The following is a 20,104-nucleotide window of genomic DNA, read 5'->3' on the forward strand; positions in this document are numbered from 1 at the left end:
GAGACATGAACCACAGGGCTAACATGCAAACTACATGACACCTTCAGAGTCTGGAACAAGTTACCCAACTATGATGTTTAAGCCGACTCCCTGGTTTCTTTCAAGAAACAAGAGGACATGAACTAAAACCCACCAAACAGGAGAAATGGGATGAATGACCTCTTCGCGTTTGTAACCTTTCTTAGGTTTTTATTAAACAGTGCCTGTGATACATTAGGTATTAAGGACTCATAAGGTCAAAGGCATTTTCACAGGCCTTTTACCTCTCGAATCCTATAACCCACGGGATCAGTAGATGGCATGTCCAATATTTAATCAGGCCTTGGCAGATTTGGGATCCCTTTAGTTTCTCAGTTTCGCTTGCACAGCTATAGGCAGAGACAGCATTGTCTGTGGTGTAACAGCTCCTGGGAGGAGCAGTACTTGATCGTTCATGTTGTGGACAGACATCACATCTCCACTGCAGACCCGCAGCTCGGCCACAACAATACAGGTATCCAAAAAGCAATCCACAACAGAATGGCAGGACATCCCCACTGCATCACAGGTTGGCCAATCACCTGCCACAAACTCTAAGGGTGAGAACACTGGACTGTCCTCCACCAATTCCTGATGTTTCAGGGAAACCGTTCAATTCAATTTATATATAGCGCCTTTCACAACAGGGTTGCCCCAAGGCACTCTATACAGGCTTTCTTATATTATTGCAGGCTATCAGTCCATGTCGACTGGAATACTTGCAAACCAGTAGACCTCCATTTGAGCTCTAGTTTGCGGCACTCCTGTTTAAGGGATCGTGTGTGATCATTAAATCATGGAGAGTGTCTAGTGGTTTTGACTACCTTAGTCTTTAACAGGGCTATTTCATCGAGGGCCTATCTGACCACTGTATTACAGATGTGTGTGTGATTTCACCAACATTAGTACTGGAGATGAAGTCAGTGACAGAGACAGAGCTTCAAACTATACCCCTTCTTGTGCCAGTTCACGCTGAAAGAGCAATGACACAAGGGCCCTGTAAAGGTTTTAATTCTGCAAGTAAGGTGGATGTTGCACATTGGTGGTGGGGAGGGGAGTCCCCATTACCAGTAAAGTGTTTCTAGTGGAGTGTCCAGAAAAACCCCGATATAAGTGTAAGAAATTATTATCCTCACCTCGACCCGAGTCGGTCTGCTCCACCGCAGTACCTTCTGGTTGTTCTGACTCGTTGGGTTTGGGGCACTGAGGAGACGCACTTCTTACGTCTTCAGAGCTGCCAAGGAACAAAGACAGAAGCAAATTACATTTCGCCAGCCAGTAACTGTGACTCTCTGTTTGGAGATTCATGAATTTAGTAAACGCCTCTTTTTTATCAGACAAAATGTCTGGTAAGTGGGAGCACTATTTTGGTAAAGTGCCGATCGCTTGAAAAGCGGGGCGCAGCTCAGAACAGGTTAGTGATAAAGGCAAAGTTCTATTCCATTTTTCTAACACATTCATTCTGGACTGACTAACCTGTATTCATTAATTTCATTCAATGAAATACGTCTATCCCCTTCAGTCGACTGTTTTCACCCCTTTTAAAATGAATACATTGACTCAATACATTCTAGTCTTCGAAACCTGCTTTTTGAATGCGTTTAATTCCTTAAGACACAAATTTAGAATTCAGAGTCTGTCTAGATAACTTTGAAACGTTATAATCACATTGTAATTAATCGATCTGGGAGGAAAATTTAAAGAATTAAATGAGCTGATCTGAAAATTATGATAGTTAACGTGCATGCTGTGAGGCGTTACATAACAATAAAACAAAATACCGGAAATGCCTATGTACAGCAATCTGCAGACCGAACAAAACGATGAGACTCATATTTTAAAACATATATTTCATTTTTTAAATATTTTAACTGATAAATGACGCTTCGGTAACGTCACTGTATAGTTCCTCCAGATATCCTAGGTTTAGCTCAACTTTCATTTACAAAGATGTTAAAGTTTGGATAGGAAATATGTAGCTGCAACCGAAATCGTCGTACCTGCTCATTTTTACCCGGTTTGGTTTTCCTGTGGACGGTGAGGTCGAAAAGATTTTACGAACTGCAGGGTCAAGTCACGCCAACACGTGTAAATAAAAGTTATACAATTCACACGTTCGACTTCGTCAAAAATCCACGCATAAACCTCAACAATACAGCCAACCGCTCGCGGGAATTAAGTTTGCACCGAACAATTAAAAACTAAAACAAAACTAAATGTACTATATAAATACAACTCTTTAGGGACCTCCTTGCAAGTCTGCTTCTTTTCCCTTTACAGAAGGTATTTTTCATGCCAACTGCTTTGGCGCCACTGCGGAACATCCCAACACAATTTTTAGGGGCGTTATACTTCAAGAGGATTAAATATCTCAAGTTTCTCGCGATGTACTTCATTTACAGGGCTTATTTTTTTAATTATATAGAAAATAAAAGTATATATCAAAGTGTTTTTAAATAATTCAAGCTCCTGAACATGTTTTTTTGCGAAGACAAAGAAATCGCTTCCCCTCCAGTAACTAAAATAAATAAGATAGTCTATTAAGATTTCCCGCGAAGGCAAAGTTCTTTGATCTCTAGTTTGGTAGGCGTGGACTATGGTTATGAAAGGTAGTGATAATACCATTCGGGATGAGAAACTAAGATACAACACATTCTGGTAGAATACCTGCCCTCTACCATTGACACAAAGCAGGGACAGATCCCGACCAAGCGCGGTGGCCCTGCCGGCCAGCGAGACGGGGTGACCCAGCTGTCCTGAGGGAAGAGGCAGTGCGTTCGCTGACACCAGTTTCCTGCACTTGCAATATCAGCAGTGAAAGGGACGCCTCTACAATCCAATTGTATTACTCGAATCCAGAATTCACTGCCATGTCTGACACAGAAACTTTATTATTTAGGGTAGCGTGGACTGACAAAAAAGCCCTCTGAACTTTGTAACGTTGCAAATAAGCGATGTAACACATAAGGGTAGGAGGAAAATTAAGTGACGCTGTAGCTCAAGACGTCAACGCTTTTGTGTTCCCAGGCTGATGAGCCTAGTACAAGTACTTAGATACTTGAATTTTATACGGAACTAATAACTTATAATTATTTTAAATCAATAATAATGATAATTGCTTACACTTACATAGCGCTTTTCAGGTAATTGGGACTCCCCTCCATCACCTTGCCTTTTTTAAGTTTCTTTGTCATATATAACATATATAGCGCCTCTCTTGATATGCTCATGCACTGCTCTTCGCTTTGGTCACTGAATTAATGAGTAATCTTTAATTTATAGTTTACATTACATTATCGCTTTACATCTTTACATCACTTGTATTAACAGTGTTGTCTCCGATGAGTAGCATCCTATGAGTTCAATCAAGTACTGGTAGGAAACTGGAAACGGGGGTTGGGGGAACACCGATCAATATATCAATATTTATAGCCTTTAGTAGTCTAATTCATGACAACTGATTACAATTATAAATTTAAGTCAGTAAAGAACCAACTTTAAGATACTAATTTGCATCCTTGCTTAAAAAGAGTATTCTGGCCTAACAAAAAAGCCGTTTTTACATGAGCCTCATGTAAAATCAAGTGTCACCACGCAGTCAGGTCACCCAGCAGGGAGACACTTGGTAAGACACTGTAAGTCACTCCTGGTGTCACCTGACACCTGAAGACAGGTCATCGACAATAAGTTGTGTTTCTCCATTCTAGTTTTCAGCATGGAATTAACTCTATTCTCTAGTGTTTTTGACTGACTGCCAAAAATCTGAACCAATATCAATGGAAGCTGTACCACCTCAGTACCGTCTTTAACTTTCTGGCCTGTTGACACATGTGTTTAAGATGACAGGTACTGTATGTGGTTTGGATCCTCTGACTTTAGTCTAGTAGCAAACTGCTGATTTAGTTTGAACTGAAAGGAGAGAAGCATACAGTATAAACAAACATACATTTATTTTTTTCAGATTTTGTTTAGATTTTCTGATTGTTTTCTTAGCTGCACATTTAAAACAATTCTTTTGAAAGAAAATATTGCCCTGTCACCCCTTTAACAGCTAAAAATCTTAAATTCCTACAGTCAAACCTGTATAGAAGGATTATACAGCTGGGTAATAGGAAGGTTCCCAGGTCATCGGGATACGTTTTGAAGATGAAATGTCTCTATTTCAAATAATATAATTTTTCACAGACTGTAAAAGGTAGCTATGTGTATTTATTTCATTAGAAATAAACTTAGAGAAATAGTTATTTTTAACAAACAGCATAATGAAATCATTCACTTTGTATATCACAAGCTGATTAACTCACCATATTCACATAACATAAGAGAGCATTGTGTTTAAAGTTTAGTTGTATGAATTTATTTCTAACCAGCTCACAAAGGAAAGACTCACAGGTTCTGGACAGGTTCTTCTCATTCCTCCAAATTAGTCATTTTTTATTTTTTTATAAACTCCATGACTTCTCATCTTTACTGGTACATATTTTACAATTATTTTCAGAAAGATGCAGTATTTGTGTCTGATACCCTTGTTTTTAGAAATATTATGGACATAAATTTTAAGGCAAGATAACTTTTGGAGTGAACTACTTACTGTACATTATGTGTTTTTCTGTTAGTGGCTGAAGGTCTGAAATCAACCATAAAGGTGCTGTCCTTCATTTCCAACAATAATGGTAACATTCAATTACTTTGCAGCTTTCTACAACTTCAGGCAACTAAAAACCTGAAATGAAAAATGAGTCACAATTCCGATATTTTTCTGTTTCACATTTTTCAAATATACAGTATATATTTTAATGCATACACAATGCTCTGTAGCTTAATATGAAGCTTCTACAGTACATTTAATTTATAGTAATGTAACTAAATAAAAGAATCAAATGATTCTACATTTGTAGTACATTGGGTACTTAATTCTCAGTTTAAGAGTAATCCCAATTCTATATTTATTATTTCTGATTAGCAAATAATGTTCTGAGTTCACGTATCAATTAGATTTTGTAATACAGTCAAAAATAAGTCAAGATTAGGTGATGTGGCACTGAGTGCCATAAGACAGTCTCCATGATTGATAGTTTAATTAATTTAACTTCCTCCTTCACACAAAACATTGATTCTAAGGTGGCAACGACAATAAATCACAATTTTTTTAATGTGCTTTATTGATTATTTTCGTTCTAGCATGATTTACATCAAGGTTGAAACACAAAAGATAATCTACTCAGCACCTGTGCCCAATTAGCTCTTTAAAATTACTTAGTTTTAATTTTGAGTGACAGCAGTTACCTTCAAAGAAGAGCACACCTGCTTTCCTCTTCCCAGAAGAACTGTTTTCATCAAATTGAATCACGAGCATGGCACGTTTTCTGTTCATTAGGCAGTTTTTTAAATTCAGTATCTGAAAAAACAATATTAATGCTCATGCCTTTGTAATTCCCAGGATATAGAAAAAGAAAAGGCTTGAAAAGAATTTGAAATTCCATTTTTATTCACCAGATGGCATATGCGAGCTGCAGAAATACACAATAGTCCACAACAATAGGAATGGCCACCATTAGTTTTGATAAATGCAATAAAATTAACATGGCAGGAAAAAGCTAATATAGTACTATCCATGCTTTCACTTTAGACCCTTAAAATACTGTATTTTCGGGATCGGCGAGGACGAAAACAGTGACCCAGACACTCGTTGAGTGAAAAACAGCGCTTTATTGATTATCGGCACAGCCAACACAAAACCCCCGCGCCCGCAGAGAGAAAGAGAGAAAGAAAGAGCAACACACTGGGGTCTATTCGGGCAGATACACGGATAGGATGGCAACTGGGTACAAGTATAACAGGAGTGCGAAACCAGGGAACTATTTACAAGAATCCGGGCGATCTCAACAAACTGTTCGCCCGTTTTGCAGTGGGTCAGCTGCACTGGTCAGCGGGTTTTCTCGTCCCCGCCCTGACCACTAGTCAGATTACTTCCGCCCTGGCCCTCGACGCATACCCCAGCCGGGCGAATGCACTACAATACACACAAATCCCTACTCTTATATTCAAGATATCCCTTTATAAAACTGTTTAGTTTATAAAAATCATCTGAGGGATTTTCCACGCTGATTTGCTTTCTCAATGTTTTACCCCTCCGTTTAAAAACATGTTTCTGATTTTGAATGACTCATGGACTTTATGCACCTTACTAGTTGTTCAATTATTGTTTTCGTTTTGGAATCTGGTATCTGGCTGGCCAGAATGGGAGTGTCGTTTGGACTGTGACTAGCTATTGTGTGAGGCCAGTTCACAGTTTGACTTTGTGTGTTTGCCTGAAAAAGCTCATCTTATTCCCAGCAGCAGTTATTTTTTAATTCAAACTACTCCTGGGGGATGAATAACATAGGAGTGAACCATTTTAAGAAATGTTATATTAACCACTTTAGATTGAAACTCTAAAAGTACAAGTCTACTTTGTTTTCTCCTGAAAAAATGTTCTGATGTATGTTGTTCAAATATGCACTAGGTTTATGTTTAAAGGTTGGTGCTGTAGTGAACATTAGGGTTAAGGTGGGAGGTAAAGTATGCCCTGGGTTATGAGAGCTAGGCTTAACCCATTATGCCCTCTGTGTCAGGAAGTGCAGTTAGTTTTAACTTATTCACTTACCCATAGGGCCCCATCTTTATTTATGGTTCATTATGGCATTAGAACACTGGTGGGGCTTGTAATGAAAACACACACCAGCCCTGTTTCTAAAAGATTATAAATTATTTCTGAGTATTTCTCTCCTCTTTACCCCATTTCAGTGGTACTGTAGGTTCATATGGGGAATGTCAAATACAGAGAAGAGATAAAGACATTACAGTTTAGATTAAATGTAGTAAAACTACAGTTTCTAAAAGGAATAAAATACAGCTGATATTACATTTCTAAAGTATTATAGATAGAAAAAAATACAGTACTTTCAATCTTAACTTAGGCTATGGATCTGGTTAGCCTTATGGGTTTTCTATTTTCTGCTAACATTCAATTAATCTACAATAGACATTGGATATCATCATATTTGTGTTTTTTTAAACATACTGAAATGCATTTAAAAATGCAACAAATGAGCTCTGGGAACAATAGCTTTCAGTATACATTAATAATACATTCCATTTCTCAAATGTTTCTAGGTGGAATTTGCAACCCATAAGCTAAAATCAGTATGTAACTGATCGGTTACATACAGGCAACCCCACAGAACGGAGAAATGAAATGTCCTTCAGTTGCTTGGGACAGGATATTATCAGCTTCCCAGCAGCAACATAAATAAATTCTTCTTCAGCAGGGACAGCACACTGTGTTCTGTATGGAACCTAGGGGGTTTTGTCCCTTGGAAAGTTTCCTTCATAGAGATGGCCAAGAAGGAGGTGTTTTTCTAAGCACGGTTTGCCTGTACATAGTTGTAACCATCACAGGAAAAAGAAACCCACAGCTGAGTTACTTATCTAAACATATTTTTGCAATGAATGCTGACTTTTTTTTTAAATCAGGAAGTCTGCAACTGGAATGTAAATGCTGGATGACGCTTGTCTACCTTGATATTTATAAATAATAAACTTTAATTTGTACACTACAAGATGTCCTCAATTACTCTGCATTGGACCGATTACTCCAATGACTGACCGGAATGTTAAGGGCATGTACAGTAAGACAAATAAGAAAGAACACAATTTTAAAACAAGCAGCAGCCATAGCACCCTGCAACTCACACCTGGCTACCCACTGAAGCTAAGCAGGTGTGAGCCTGGTGAGTACCTGGATGGGAGACCTCCTGGGAAAAACTAAGGCTGCTGCTGGAAGTTAGTGGGGCCAGTAGGGGTTCTCACCCTGTGGTCTGTGTGGGTCTAAACGCCCTGGTATAGTGATGGAGACACTGTAGTATCCACCATCTTTTGGATGAGACGTTTAACCAAGGCCCCGACTCTCAGTGGTCATTAAAGATCCTCGAGCATTTCTCGAGAAGAATAGGGAGTTAATTTTGTCCGGGCCAAATTCCCCCCTCGGTCTTTACCGTGGCCTCCAAAAATTGTCCCCATGTATGATCGGCTTGCACTGGCCCTGCGATGGACTGGCGCCCACGTCCAGGGTGTACCCTGCCTTGCGCTCATTGCTTGCTGGCTAGGCTCCAGCTTCCCGCGACACCATATGGTATAAAGTGGATTGGTAAATGACATGACATGACAATTTTAAAACATGTCTGAGCACCATGTACAAAAGAATGTCCAGTTTCAGAAAAGCGGATTGCAAGATTCCTTCAGGATTATGTTTGTTTACCCTTGAGCCAGGGTATTTAAGGATTTAAATGACTTAATTGAGGAAATACTAGAAAAGCATAAAGTACTATTGTGACCTATTTAGTGTTATCTGTCAAACTTTCAGGGAAGTAATTCATTGTCTACGATAATAGTACTCCACTAAAATAAGTACCACCTAATTTTGCTTTTGAAGACATTCTTAGGCACCCTGCATAATACCCTACATAATAGAATGCTAAGAATCTCATAGTAGTAGGAATCATACACATTTCCTGTGCTATATTTTCATCTATGTTTTTAAAACCCTTGACCCAGTCTAGCTCTCATCAAAACCCTGAAGCCATGTTGACTTAGTTTCTATGTTGAGACAACAGTATGTGGAAGGTTTCTAACCAGATAGTAATTTAGACCATGTGCCATAATGGGACAGTCCCCTCACCGATCTTACTGTTCTCCTGAGTGTCTTGAACATGTTGCGGGAAAACCTCAAGTTTTTACAATGATACGATGAATGTGTTTTCTACCATTATGTGATGTTTCTTTTTAAAGCATTTGTATATTTAAGCACTTTTAGCTAGGTACAGTGTCAACTATTTACCTCTCCTACAGCAATCCAAGTGATTCATTTTGCAGACATAATGCGCTGTAGGCTAATCATAAGAACTGAAACATTCTTCTGCTCTCCAGAGAGACAGTTAAGAGCATGGCCCAAACAACAAAATAATTAAGAGGCCCATAACTGTGTTCAAAGCCTGTGGGTCATAACTGAAACTCCCTAGCACTTCTATGTTGCAATTTTAAATATAGAAACTTAAACTATAGGTCTTCTAATAAAAATACAAATCTAACTGTATTTAAAAATGTAAACCCTTGAGCAACAAAAAGTGTATAAAATGTTAGGCGATCTCATTTCCAGTTTTTATACAATGAGTATGTGAAGTTGAGAAAAGTTCTGATAATATAATTTTACATGAAAAAGCTGGATTTTAGTGACACATACTGTATATAACTATGCAGCAAAGAAATATACATGGAAGAACAATTCACATTAGAAATCCTATATTCTAAAAAACAACTTGTGAAATATGACTCGCATACCAAGTGTCTCAATAATTTTACAGATTTCTAAACTTAATTCTTATAACAAATATGTGTCCCAGTAAAATCTTCTGATGCAAACATAGTGATATTCAGGCAGTGATTTCCTTCTTCTTTTTGCTTTTCAGAGCATACATTTTTCTAAGAATGTATTTTGTCTTATCTTAACACATAATAAATGTACATATATTTCAACAACTCCTAATTTATCTATGGAAATACTTTTGGTTCACTCCCATATTGGCACCAATATGCTGTTTAAAAGCAATTTTCAGAGTGGATTTTTCACTTAAAGCCCAAATCAAGATGTGTCCTTCAGCCTGGGGGTCACAGATCTGAGTCAACTCTAGGCCTTTTGCTAAAACTGACAGGTCCAATAGTGTAGAGTAGTAAGGGTGTTTTTGACTGACTGCCAAAACTCTGACACCAATATCAATAGAAGCTGTACCACCTCAGTACCGTCTTTAACTTTCTGGCCTGTTGACACATGTTTTTATGATGACAGGTATTGTACAGTATGTGGTTTAGATCCTCTGACGTTAGTCTAGTAGCAAACTGTTGATTTACTGTAGTTTGAACTGAAAGGAGAGAAGTACTGTATACAGTATAAACAAGCACACATTTATTTTGCTCAGTTTTTGTTTAGATCTTCTGATTGTTTTCTTAGCTGCACATTTAAAACAATTCTTTTGAAAGAAAATATTGCCCTGTCACCACTTTAACAGCTAAAAATCTTAAATTCTTACAGTCAAACCTGTAAAGAAGGATTATACAGCTGGGTAAGAGGAAGGTTCCCAGGTCATCAGGATATGTTTTGAAGATGAAATATCTGTCTGTGAAACAATGTAATATTTCACAGACGGTGGAAGGTGGCTATGTGTAGATGTTTCCTTAGAAAAAACTGAGAGAAATAGTTATTTTTAGCAAACAGCATAACAGAATCATTCAATTTGTATATCACAAGCTAGTTGACTCAGTTGCATGACCCTGGCATATTCACATAACTCAAGATAGCATTGAATATAAAGTTTAGGAATTAATTTCTAACCATCTCACAAAGGAAAGATTCACAGGTTTTGGACTGTTGTCACTCCTCCAAATTAGTCATTTTTTTCTTTAAAAAAAATGATTTCTCATCTTCACTGGTATATGTTTCAAACTAATTTCCAGAGTATGAAAAGATGCAATTTTTTCATCTGTTACCCAGGTTTTTTTAATAAGTATGGACTTAAAATTGTAAGGCAAGATAACAAATAGAACTACTTACTGTACATTGTGTGTTTTTCTGTTAGTGGTTGAAGGTGTGAAAACAGTCACAATAGTGCTGTCCACCATGTCCAACAATAATGGCAACATTCAATTACTTTGCTTCCTTCTCGAGCTCTGGGCAAATGTTTTCTAGAAACCTGAAATGATAAAGTAGTCAAAATTCAGATATGTTTCTGTTTCACAAACATCCTTTAAACATACTGTATTTTTTATACATGCACACTCCACTGTAGTTTAATTTGGAGCTCCTACAGTTATTTTATAGAAACATAAGTAACTAAATAAAATAATTAAATGTTTATACATTTATAGTACATCACATACTTAATTAGTAAGTAAACTAAATAAACTTAGTTTAAGAGCAATCAAAATGCTATATTTATGATTTCTGTTTAGCACACAATGTTCTGACCTCACTAATCAATGAAATTCTGTCTTTGCTTTTGTAATATAGTCCAGACTAGGAGACAGAGGTGGCTTGGCACTGAGTGTCATATGACAGTCTCCATGATTGTTATTTCAGAGACGCCAGCAGGGACAAGAAGTCACAACCCAAGGTAATCCTGAAATTCTCCACTCTTGATAACAACAGATCAATTTACAAACAGCTTGCAGAAAGAGACTTCAATCTTATCAAGTTCCCAGGCAAGTGTCTTGTTTGTGTCACATTTCATATCTCTCAGTATCGTATCAAGGCCTTCACATTTTGTCAATTTAACACTAAATTTAGTCAGTGCTCTGATAGTTTTCAATGCTATTGATCTTAAAAAAATACTAAAGGTCACTCTCACGCACCATTAAAGCAGAGGCAGTTATATTTAATGTTCTGCTTATGGTTTAATATTATGTAGATACTGCATGGAATATAGTCATTTTATCTCAAAATTAGTAGGCAACAAAACCTTCTCATTAGTAAATAAATATTAGACACAGTACTATTTGTCAGATCCTTTCAGCCACTGGTTTAAGCACAACCATAAAAGATAGGAATGGGTCATTTATATATGTTTATATGTTAATTATTATTTATTATTTATTATTTTATTTTGGAAAAACACTTGGAAAACAATATAGCAGTGCATTATATGATAGATAATCAAAGAAAGTAAAAGATTCTTTGAGACCAGTAATAAAGTCTAAAATCCAAATAGATAAATATTTTTAGTTAGCTGACTGTATTATGTACAGTATGTTTGAGAAGAACCTGGAGCCACCAAGTGACATCTTCAATAAAACTTTAAACATTGTGTTTTAAAAAGGCCACCAACGATGTGATTTGAATTGGTTAAAAACAAGTTTTGAATTGATTTAATACAATTATTATATTTAAAGGATTTTTTAACTTATTATTTAATCAAAACAACATGTCAAACTGTGGTCTTTGCTGTGGATAGCCTGTGGATTTTGCTTATATTTGAGGTCAGTTTCTGAATGATAACCCCTTGCTTGAGCAACACTATTCTTGCAACAGGCTTGAGATTTGAAGGGAAAGCTTTGGTGAGCTTAAAACTGCATAATAACAAACATACAAACATACAAAATGTTGTGAAAAGAATGCAAAAAAACACTGTTTAAAAATGACCAAAACAGCATTAAACATAGAAAGGAATAGTGATTATAAACAAGGAAGTACAGTACTTGTGATTTTGCTAAAGTGGTACACATGGATTTGATGGTTCAATTAACCATTTGATCGGCTTGATTTGCTTACATTATGGGTGTTTTCTTGTGGGCTGACGTATTTTAAACTGTGTACATTGTGCAAAACCAAAGAAAGGGAAGGCACAGCACACAAAGACCCCAGGAACACAAGAGTGCACTATTTTTGTTAATATGTTTTTCACTGCTGGTATTGCACAACATTAGAGGCCTGTTCCTAGCTAAAGCTAGAATTGGTGTAGATCAGCTACAAACAGAAAACTAAGTGACCTTCCTACATAGGAAGTCAAGTGTGTTTTCTGTGTGTCATATACTCTACCTGTTACAAAGATTGAGAACGCATCTAGTCCACATGTTTAGATAGTGTCGTGAATGTGATAGTGGTTCTTATGTTCTCAACACAAATGTTGCGTTTTGTTAAGCAAAACACAGTCCCTTTTAATATATTTTTAATGCAATGCTCTTGGAGTTTTGAAGCTTCAGTCAAGTTAGGAAGTTTTATTTGACCCCAAGCTGAACAGATTCACATCAGTCTTTATTGGGCTATAAGGTATCTTATCATAAAATGATGCTAGAGATGTGATATCATTTCCAAATCTCGTATGTAATATAACTTTCAGAACTAGGTTAATTCCTGTTCCTCTTTCTTGGATTTCTTCCAGAGCAGCAATTTTCTGTTCGGAAGATTAAAACTGGGAACACTGTTATAATAATTATTATAATGCATACACTGAATATGATTTAATTCACATACAGTCTGATTTATATGCAAGCCTCCTGTTTGGCCTGTTTCATTGTTTTGTTCACCCACAGTGTGGATGAAATTATGAATGAGGCAACTTGAACATATTTGTTTTCTATAGTTTCATTCCTCTTGGTCCCTTCTATCATTTTCAAATGTAGAATGAAATTTTCTGTATAGCTAACACTTCAAATTCATTCAGCATTTGCCATATAACTTACTGATAGGTTTGGTTGCAGGGATGTGGAGTCTGTTCACTGAAGAGATGCTGAAATTCCCTGGACTGTTATCACAGTGGTTTCTGTCACTAAACTGATGTAAATTACTGATTTCTTCTTTCTATCTGTGCAGCACCCTACTGCTGATAGTTCAGTTATTGGGAAAAGTCTTTGTTTTCCTGCCCTCCCAGGTGATTACAGACTAACTACTTATTTATAAGAATGCACCTTAACCAAACATAATTTTTAAACCTAGCGTTTAGAAATTTCTGTATAAACAAATTATCTCAAGCCATTACAGAGTACTGTTTCTTTTTAATAATTGCTATATACAGTATATAAAAGTCAATTTACTAATAGAAACCCTGAATATAATTTAATTCAAGGCTGGATGTTTTGGCAGGAAACCTTTTTTCAATGCTTTAATTTGAACAGTTAATAACACATTGCATCAAACTTTTGGATAGATTAGAAGAAAAACAATGGTTTGTTGTTTAAAGGAAGCTACTGTTTCCTCTTTATAATATGTGATAAAAATTTTGGCCTTGTATTAGCTACGGAAATATCACAAGGTATTTGGTTTACTGCTGTTTTGAAATATGATTTGTCTTTGCCAAACATAGTCCTTTTTAAAGTTCCTTTAACATTTTTTTCTTCCATTAAATATACCTATCTTTCTATAAGTAATAGTTGACTTACTGTAGTTAATGCTACACAACCGCAATCAAGGGACTTAAAGCAGGCCAGTCCCAGTCCCATTTTACCTACTTCACTGCTAGAAGTTGTGTGATGTTTAGTTGATTCACATAACTGGGAGATGGTGATCATTGAGAGAATACGATCTCTCAAAGTCTTCCGTTGTCACATGTGGTTTGCAACATTGTACATTGTACAATGGCAAAAGACTTTCTTGCAAACTATGCTTATAAAGAATTTGATACAATGCTGTGAAAATGAAGTCTGGAAATCAGGTCACAGATATACAGTATTGATTTATTGTCCTTTCTGTGTGTCATAACAGAAGTCAGGCATATGAATAAAGCTTCATAGTCCATAGTACAGAACATTTAGAAAGGATGGTGAACCTGCGGTTCTTCTGCAGTATTTTTCAAACCAAGCTGAAACAGGTTTTCCATTCTGTTTTCTAACATGTGTTGGAAACTCTCTTAAAACCTTTCTTTTGTTTCCATCTTTATAGTGAAAGTGGAGAGGTCACAGGTCAAAGGCTGCAACATAATCTTCCAAAGGGTTAAGCTTGTCTTTGGAAAAAATCTCAAATCTCATTTTACTCCATAACAATTTGGAAGATCCAAATTGATGGTAACCACTCACAAAAATCAGAAAGAAATAGAATAGTCCAACATGGACTGGCAGACCTTACTGCCAGCTATTTTTTTTTGTTAAAGATGCCCACAAGTGGAATCAGTCGTTACCACATTCCACATTTGAGAAAAATAAGAAACTATTAGATTAACAGTATTTTCCTAAGTCACATGTGTTTTATTTTGGGAAGGTATCTCTAAATATGGACACAGTGCCCAGAGTTCCATATAAAGTACCGTATAATGAGAAGCTTAAATTGTTTACTGCCCAGAAGTTAATTTTATTTGCTAACAATGCTATTTCAATGTGATATTTTGTTGTTCTCTGTGGTCTCGGTGGAAACTGGGAGGATGATAATGCTCTGACTTGTGCATGTGGACATCATTCTTCTGCTAGTGTGTGGGAGTATGAGATTTGCCAAGCAAGGCGGCATTTCAACACTGCTCTGTTAGATTTGCAAGGTAGTCATCAAGTGCCAGGTCTAAAACCAAAGGAATGAGAAAGAGTTTTGCAAGAACCAAGTACCAGACTGATAACCACAAAGTTAAAAGATTCAAATGCCACTGCATGACTGCTTCAGTATTGTAAAGTTACCAATAGGCAGGCACCTCTAGGGACCTTCCCCCACACATGTCCTAGCAACCCTACATATGTAGAGGGAAGGAGGTGAATTGGTGTTGGACGATACATCACATTAAAACCAAACATTTCATACTGTTTTTAGTGCAGGTTTCAATAAACAGACTTAGCTTTATGACGTTTTGTCTAGGAGTGTGGAGTAGGTTTTGATGCAGGATGAAAACAGTGCCATCTCTCGCGATTTGAATTTTGTCGGACTGATAAAGCCAAATCCCTGCCCCTTTAAGTCGTTACTCCAAAAACAATAACCAGTGTAATTATAGCTTAAACAGAAAATACAAATATGATCATTTATTTTCGTCATTGTTGATGTCCTGAAGTCAGATTCGTAAATCATGTTTGAAAAGCAGAAGATCAGACTGCAAAAGTTTACATTGGCTAAAACAAACAAATTCAACACAGTGGGTTATTCTTAGTGTAGCCATCATCGTGATTCTTTTAAAGCCTTGCCAGTAATTGTTCCTGAATGCTCCAAAGGAAATTGAGCTGATGTTAGACTGAGATACAGTCCCGGATGTTTGTTGTTCATTTGGTCAAGAAAGGGAGAGAAAAAACAAAGTAACATTTATGTGCAAGGGAAAATCTCAGATGTTTCATGGAGGCAAAGTAGGTGGTGTTCCCTGGGTGGCAGTCTCCCAAGTGGCTCCTTCATTGATAGCTATGTTATTTTTTCCTCAATAGATGGAAATGGATACGAAAGCTGCAAAACAGGTTAAAGACATACAGTAGAGTCAGAGTACTGTGGAAAGTTATTCTGAAACATCTGAGAGGTGGACATGTGGAGTTAGCATGGCTCTCTGAAATTACAAAGAAACTGAAGAGTATGGTCCTAGAGGGAACATGAGTGAACAGAAACATGAACAACCACAAATGGAACCACAAAGAACTCATCATATTCCTCAAATTAATTAAAATGAGACCCATTTGTTCCAAAAGTGCTACAGTACATTCATGTAAATACTGTATGTCTCCAAATAAACCTAGACCATTAAGCTCCTCACTGTGTCCACATTGTGTTGTGAGAAAATGGCATTCCCTATTTTTAGATGAATTCGAAAGTTTTTTTACAAAACTCACAAAACATAAAAGGACAGACAAGGAATTTGTGATGGTAACACAGAATGAGACTTTACATTTCAAAAGGTAGAGACAGGCTTAATTAAATAAATAATTCAATAATCCAAGACAGCTGTTTCTATTATTTTATCAGTATATTAGAATTACGTTGTTGCAAAGCAAGAGAAAAAAAAACAATAGCACATATGGTTTTATTTATCTTGACCTTCCTTAAACTGTGTGACTTCATTAACATGCCAAAGGATTCTGCCTTTCAAAACATTGCCTCAGTCTCCAGAGGTGCATTACAAGTTTTCTCCAATATTTCTTTTCCAAATTGAGATTAGCCAACTGGCTTTCTGTCATCTATTACCTTTGTTCTCTTTTAATAGATGCTTCAAGGTGTTCCTAAATATGTTTAACAATTTTCTCATCTTGTTGATGTTGGAAACTGAGACCATAAAATATGTATGAACACAAACAAAATTGTTAAAAAATTATAACAATAAATTGATCATAAACAAGTTTTGTTAGATGCTTACTCACGCACACTAAATGATCTTTTAAAGATACACTGAGCTGGACTGACCTGTTTAGAGGCCATCTCATTAAAATGGGATTTTCATTTTGTAGGGGGCAAGGACATTCTGGAAATTAACCTAGGTATACAGTTATCTCAATATCCACATTTACAGTTATTGTTGAACAGGTGACTTGGAGACATAAGATAAGCATTTATTTCTAAATTTAACAGGTAATGTATGTTCCCAAAACATCTGTCATGTTTTACTGTAGAAACATTCATCATATTTAATATAGAAATCTAAGCACTATGTTAATAGTCCTCTGTGTCAATGATAAGACATGGTGTGAAATTATGCAAATTTAAACCAATGCAGATTATATTGTGACTATTGTAAAGAATTCATCTTCAAAACCAAATTCATCTTATTTGTAGATGAATTGGTAGCTTTTAATAACAGTCTGGGTTCTGAAACTCAGAAACATTTCCTTTACTTCATGATATCTTATAAAAAACAGAGTACACTGAAAACAAAACAGTTTGGATTTTTCAGTGTGTTAAATTTTTGTGAATTTGTGAATAATGTACACTATCTTATTTGTATGTAATTAATCAGTACATATTAGTTATGCAGATTGGAACTTCCTAAACCAATGATAATAACACAAACAATAATTCTTAGTTAAATCTAAAAATAACATTTCAAATGGACATAAAATTTGGATATCATCTTTGGATAACTGATTAGGAAGGTGGACTTTTTAACAGATCCATACAAACTCATCTGTTTTTTCATGTCAGTTCAGTTCACTAATGCAGTAAAACTGGCCAGCAGCCATATGACTCTGCAACTCACAACCCTGCAACTGAAGCTCAGCAGGTGTGAGCCTGGTCAGTACCTGGATGGGAGACCTCCTGGGAAAAACTAAGGTTGCTGCTGGAAGCGGTGTTAGTGGGGCCAGCAGGGGGCGCTCACCCTGCAGTCCATGTGGGTCCTAATGCCCCAGTATAGCGACGGGGACACTATACTGTAAACAGGTGCTGTCCTTCGGATGAGACGTAAAACCGAGGTCCTGACTCTCTCTGGTCACTAAAAATCCCAGGGCGTTTCTTGAAAAGAGTAGGGGTGTAACCCTGGCGTCCTGGCCTAATTTCCCATTGGCCCTTATCAATCATGGCCTCCTAATAATCCCCATCTATGAATTGGTTACATTACTATGGTCTCCTCCCCAGTGATAGCTGATGTGTGGTGAGTGTTCTGGCGCACTATGGCTGCCGTCGCATCATCCAGGTGGGGCCGCACATTGGTGGTGGTGGAGGGGAGTCCCCATTACCTGTAAAGCGCTTTGAGTAGAGTGTCCAGAAAAGCGCTATAGAAGTGTAAGCAATTATTATTATTATTATTATAAAACTGACTTAGGACTGAAAACACAGGAATCCAGCAATTACAAATGAGCAGCCTTAAAGATTACTTTAGAGACAACTTTCAATTTCTCACTGAAAGAACTGGTCAATGTGTTTTTCTCCTTTGTAAAATACACTACATTGTGTACATCAGAAATTTAAATTCAGCAGAGAATATTATGTCTTTGAATTCTGATAATGTGTTTTATAAATTATTCTATATAAATGTAATTAAATAGTAGGTAGCAGAGATTGCTAAAGCACTTAACGTTTGCATTACATGTCATGTCATCACTACATAAGGTGCCTGTCTACAGTTACATACCTATCTAGATATACAGTCCAGACTGATGAACAAAACATTATATTTCCACTTTCAAACATCCTGAGACAAGCACTTCGATAAACCTTCAATAATAATTATTCCTGACTTCCACGGGGAACAGAATCATGCAACACACAGTTTCCATATAAACAGATTTTATGTCAACAATATTTTGCCATGCATGAATAATATTCCAGACAATCTCTATAAACACTTTTTTATTTAATTTGGCATGACTTCCTATGCAAATACCCCCTATCCTTCTCTAATTGGCAAAAGGTCAGAAATTCTACAAGACTTTTTTCAAAATCTCATTAAATGACATTCTGCAGCTCTTAGACAACAGCAAAGAAGACACAATAAACAGATACTCTTGACTAAATAAGGGGGTCTTTTGCATTAAATTGGAAGAGACGCATTACATCCTAGTATTTCTTCCATGAACACCGTGCATTGGCGCCTTGCCCGATTTAGGAATGGAATCAACAGGACTAGGAATTTCAATCTTTTCAAGGTTTTGTCCCAGCTGTGTGAGTTTTTCCTTCAGGTGATATCAAATGAGCAGTCACTTATCTTGTGATATAATGTGAAAACTGAATTACTGAATTACAGGAAACAGTGCTCGTGACTGGCTGTACTGTAGTATTTGCGCCTTTTTACTCAAGTGATGTTATAACCTTCTTCTAGAATGCACACACATTTACAGACAGAGCAAATGTTGTTTGTGAGTTAAAAAGCGCCTTAAGGAATCTGTAAAATGGGGTGGATAATCATAGCCTTTTAAAAAGAAAGCTTTGTAGCATCTCACCATATTTCTGAGGTTTGCGGTAGCATAACCATTACTATTCCAGTTTTACTTGAAAATTGTGTTGTTTTCATTGTAGGTGGGCCCTGTGATATAACAGCTAAAATACATTTGTTTTTGTAGGGGCAGATGTACAACAATAAAAGTTTTAAAGGAAGAGTAACCTTTCTGTGCCAAATTAACAAGGTAACTGTAATGAAGCATTTAATAAAGAACATTTCAGCTCCTTGGGGTAGTCAATGCCATGGAGTCCTGAAGAAAACGAGTGCTCCCGTAAAACATTAATCTTGTTGGAAGCATCATGGTGCATAATATCTCAACAAAAATAGAGCTCTGGAATAGTTTTCATTTGCCAAAACCCCAGCATGTTTAGTCATACTTTGAGTGCTCTTAAATTTCCACATGTATTTTCCTGGATTTGCGTGGGTTATACTATTTCATTCTAATTCTCCACCTGTCTGTTTCCAGTAACTCACTGGAGGAATGGGGGATACAGCTGTCTACACAACGGCCGGAACCAATGACCCTAAAGCCCTTCTCTATCCTTCTATAAGGAGGGAGATGAGAGCAATGGAAACTGATTAGTTTAGCAGCACAAACTTTGCAGCAATATCCTGGTTGACATAATCTGTGCCGCATTTGCTAAATATGTAGCGTTTCCCATTGAAGAACTGTGCCCACTTTGTGAGAATTGCAAATTCTCTGCTAGGCTTTCTGAACCATCAATAATACTTTTTATGAACAA

The 20,104-nt window shown here is 36.7% G+C and overlaps 1 protein-coding gene across 3 annotated transcripts in view; it reads right to left on the reverse strand.

The window, feature by feature from the left end:
* Positions 1-20,104, reverse strand: part of hells (helicase, lymphoid specific) — a 35,892-nt gene that overhangs the window by 14,376 nt on the left and 1,412 nt on the right. Inside the window, exons 1-3 of one of the 3 annotated variants that reach the window (XM_069189073.1) lie at positions 5,305-5,373; positions 4,610-4,741; positions 1,155-1,252 (exon numbers count right to left, since the gene is read on the reverse strand). In XM_069189073.1, coding sequence (XP_069045174.1) covers positions 1,155-1,252; positions 4,610-4,698 — 187 coding nt within the window. In that variant the 5' untranslated portion in view covers positions 4,699-4,741; positions 5,305-5,373. Of the gene's footprint in view, positions 1-1,154; positions 1,253-2,018; positions 2,285-4,609; positions 4,742-5,304; positions 5,374-20,104 lie in introns of those variants that run through there. The other 2 variants (XM_015347037.2, XM_069189072.1) reach the window with 2 other exon arrangements.

The sequence above is a fragment of the Lepisosteus oculatus genome, chromosome 4, assembly GCF_040954835.1.
Source record: "Lepisosteus oculatus isolate fLepOcu1 chromosome 4, fLepOcu1.hap2, whole genome shotgun sequence".
Taxonomy (NCBI): domain Eukaryota; kingdom Metazoa; phylum Chordata; class Actinopteri; order Semionotiformes; family Lepisosteidae; genus Lepisosteus; species Lepisosteus oculatus.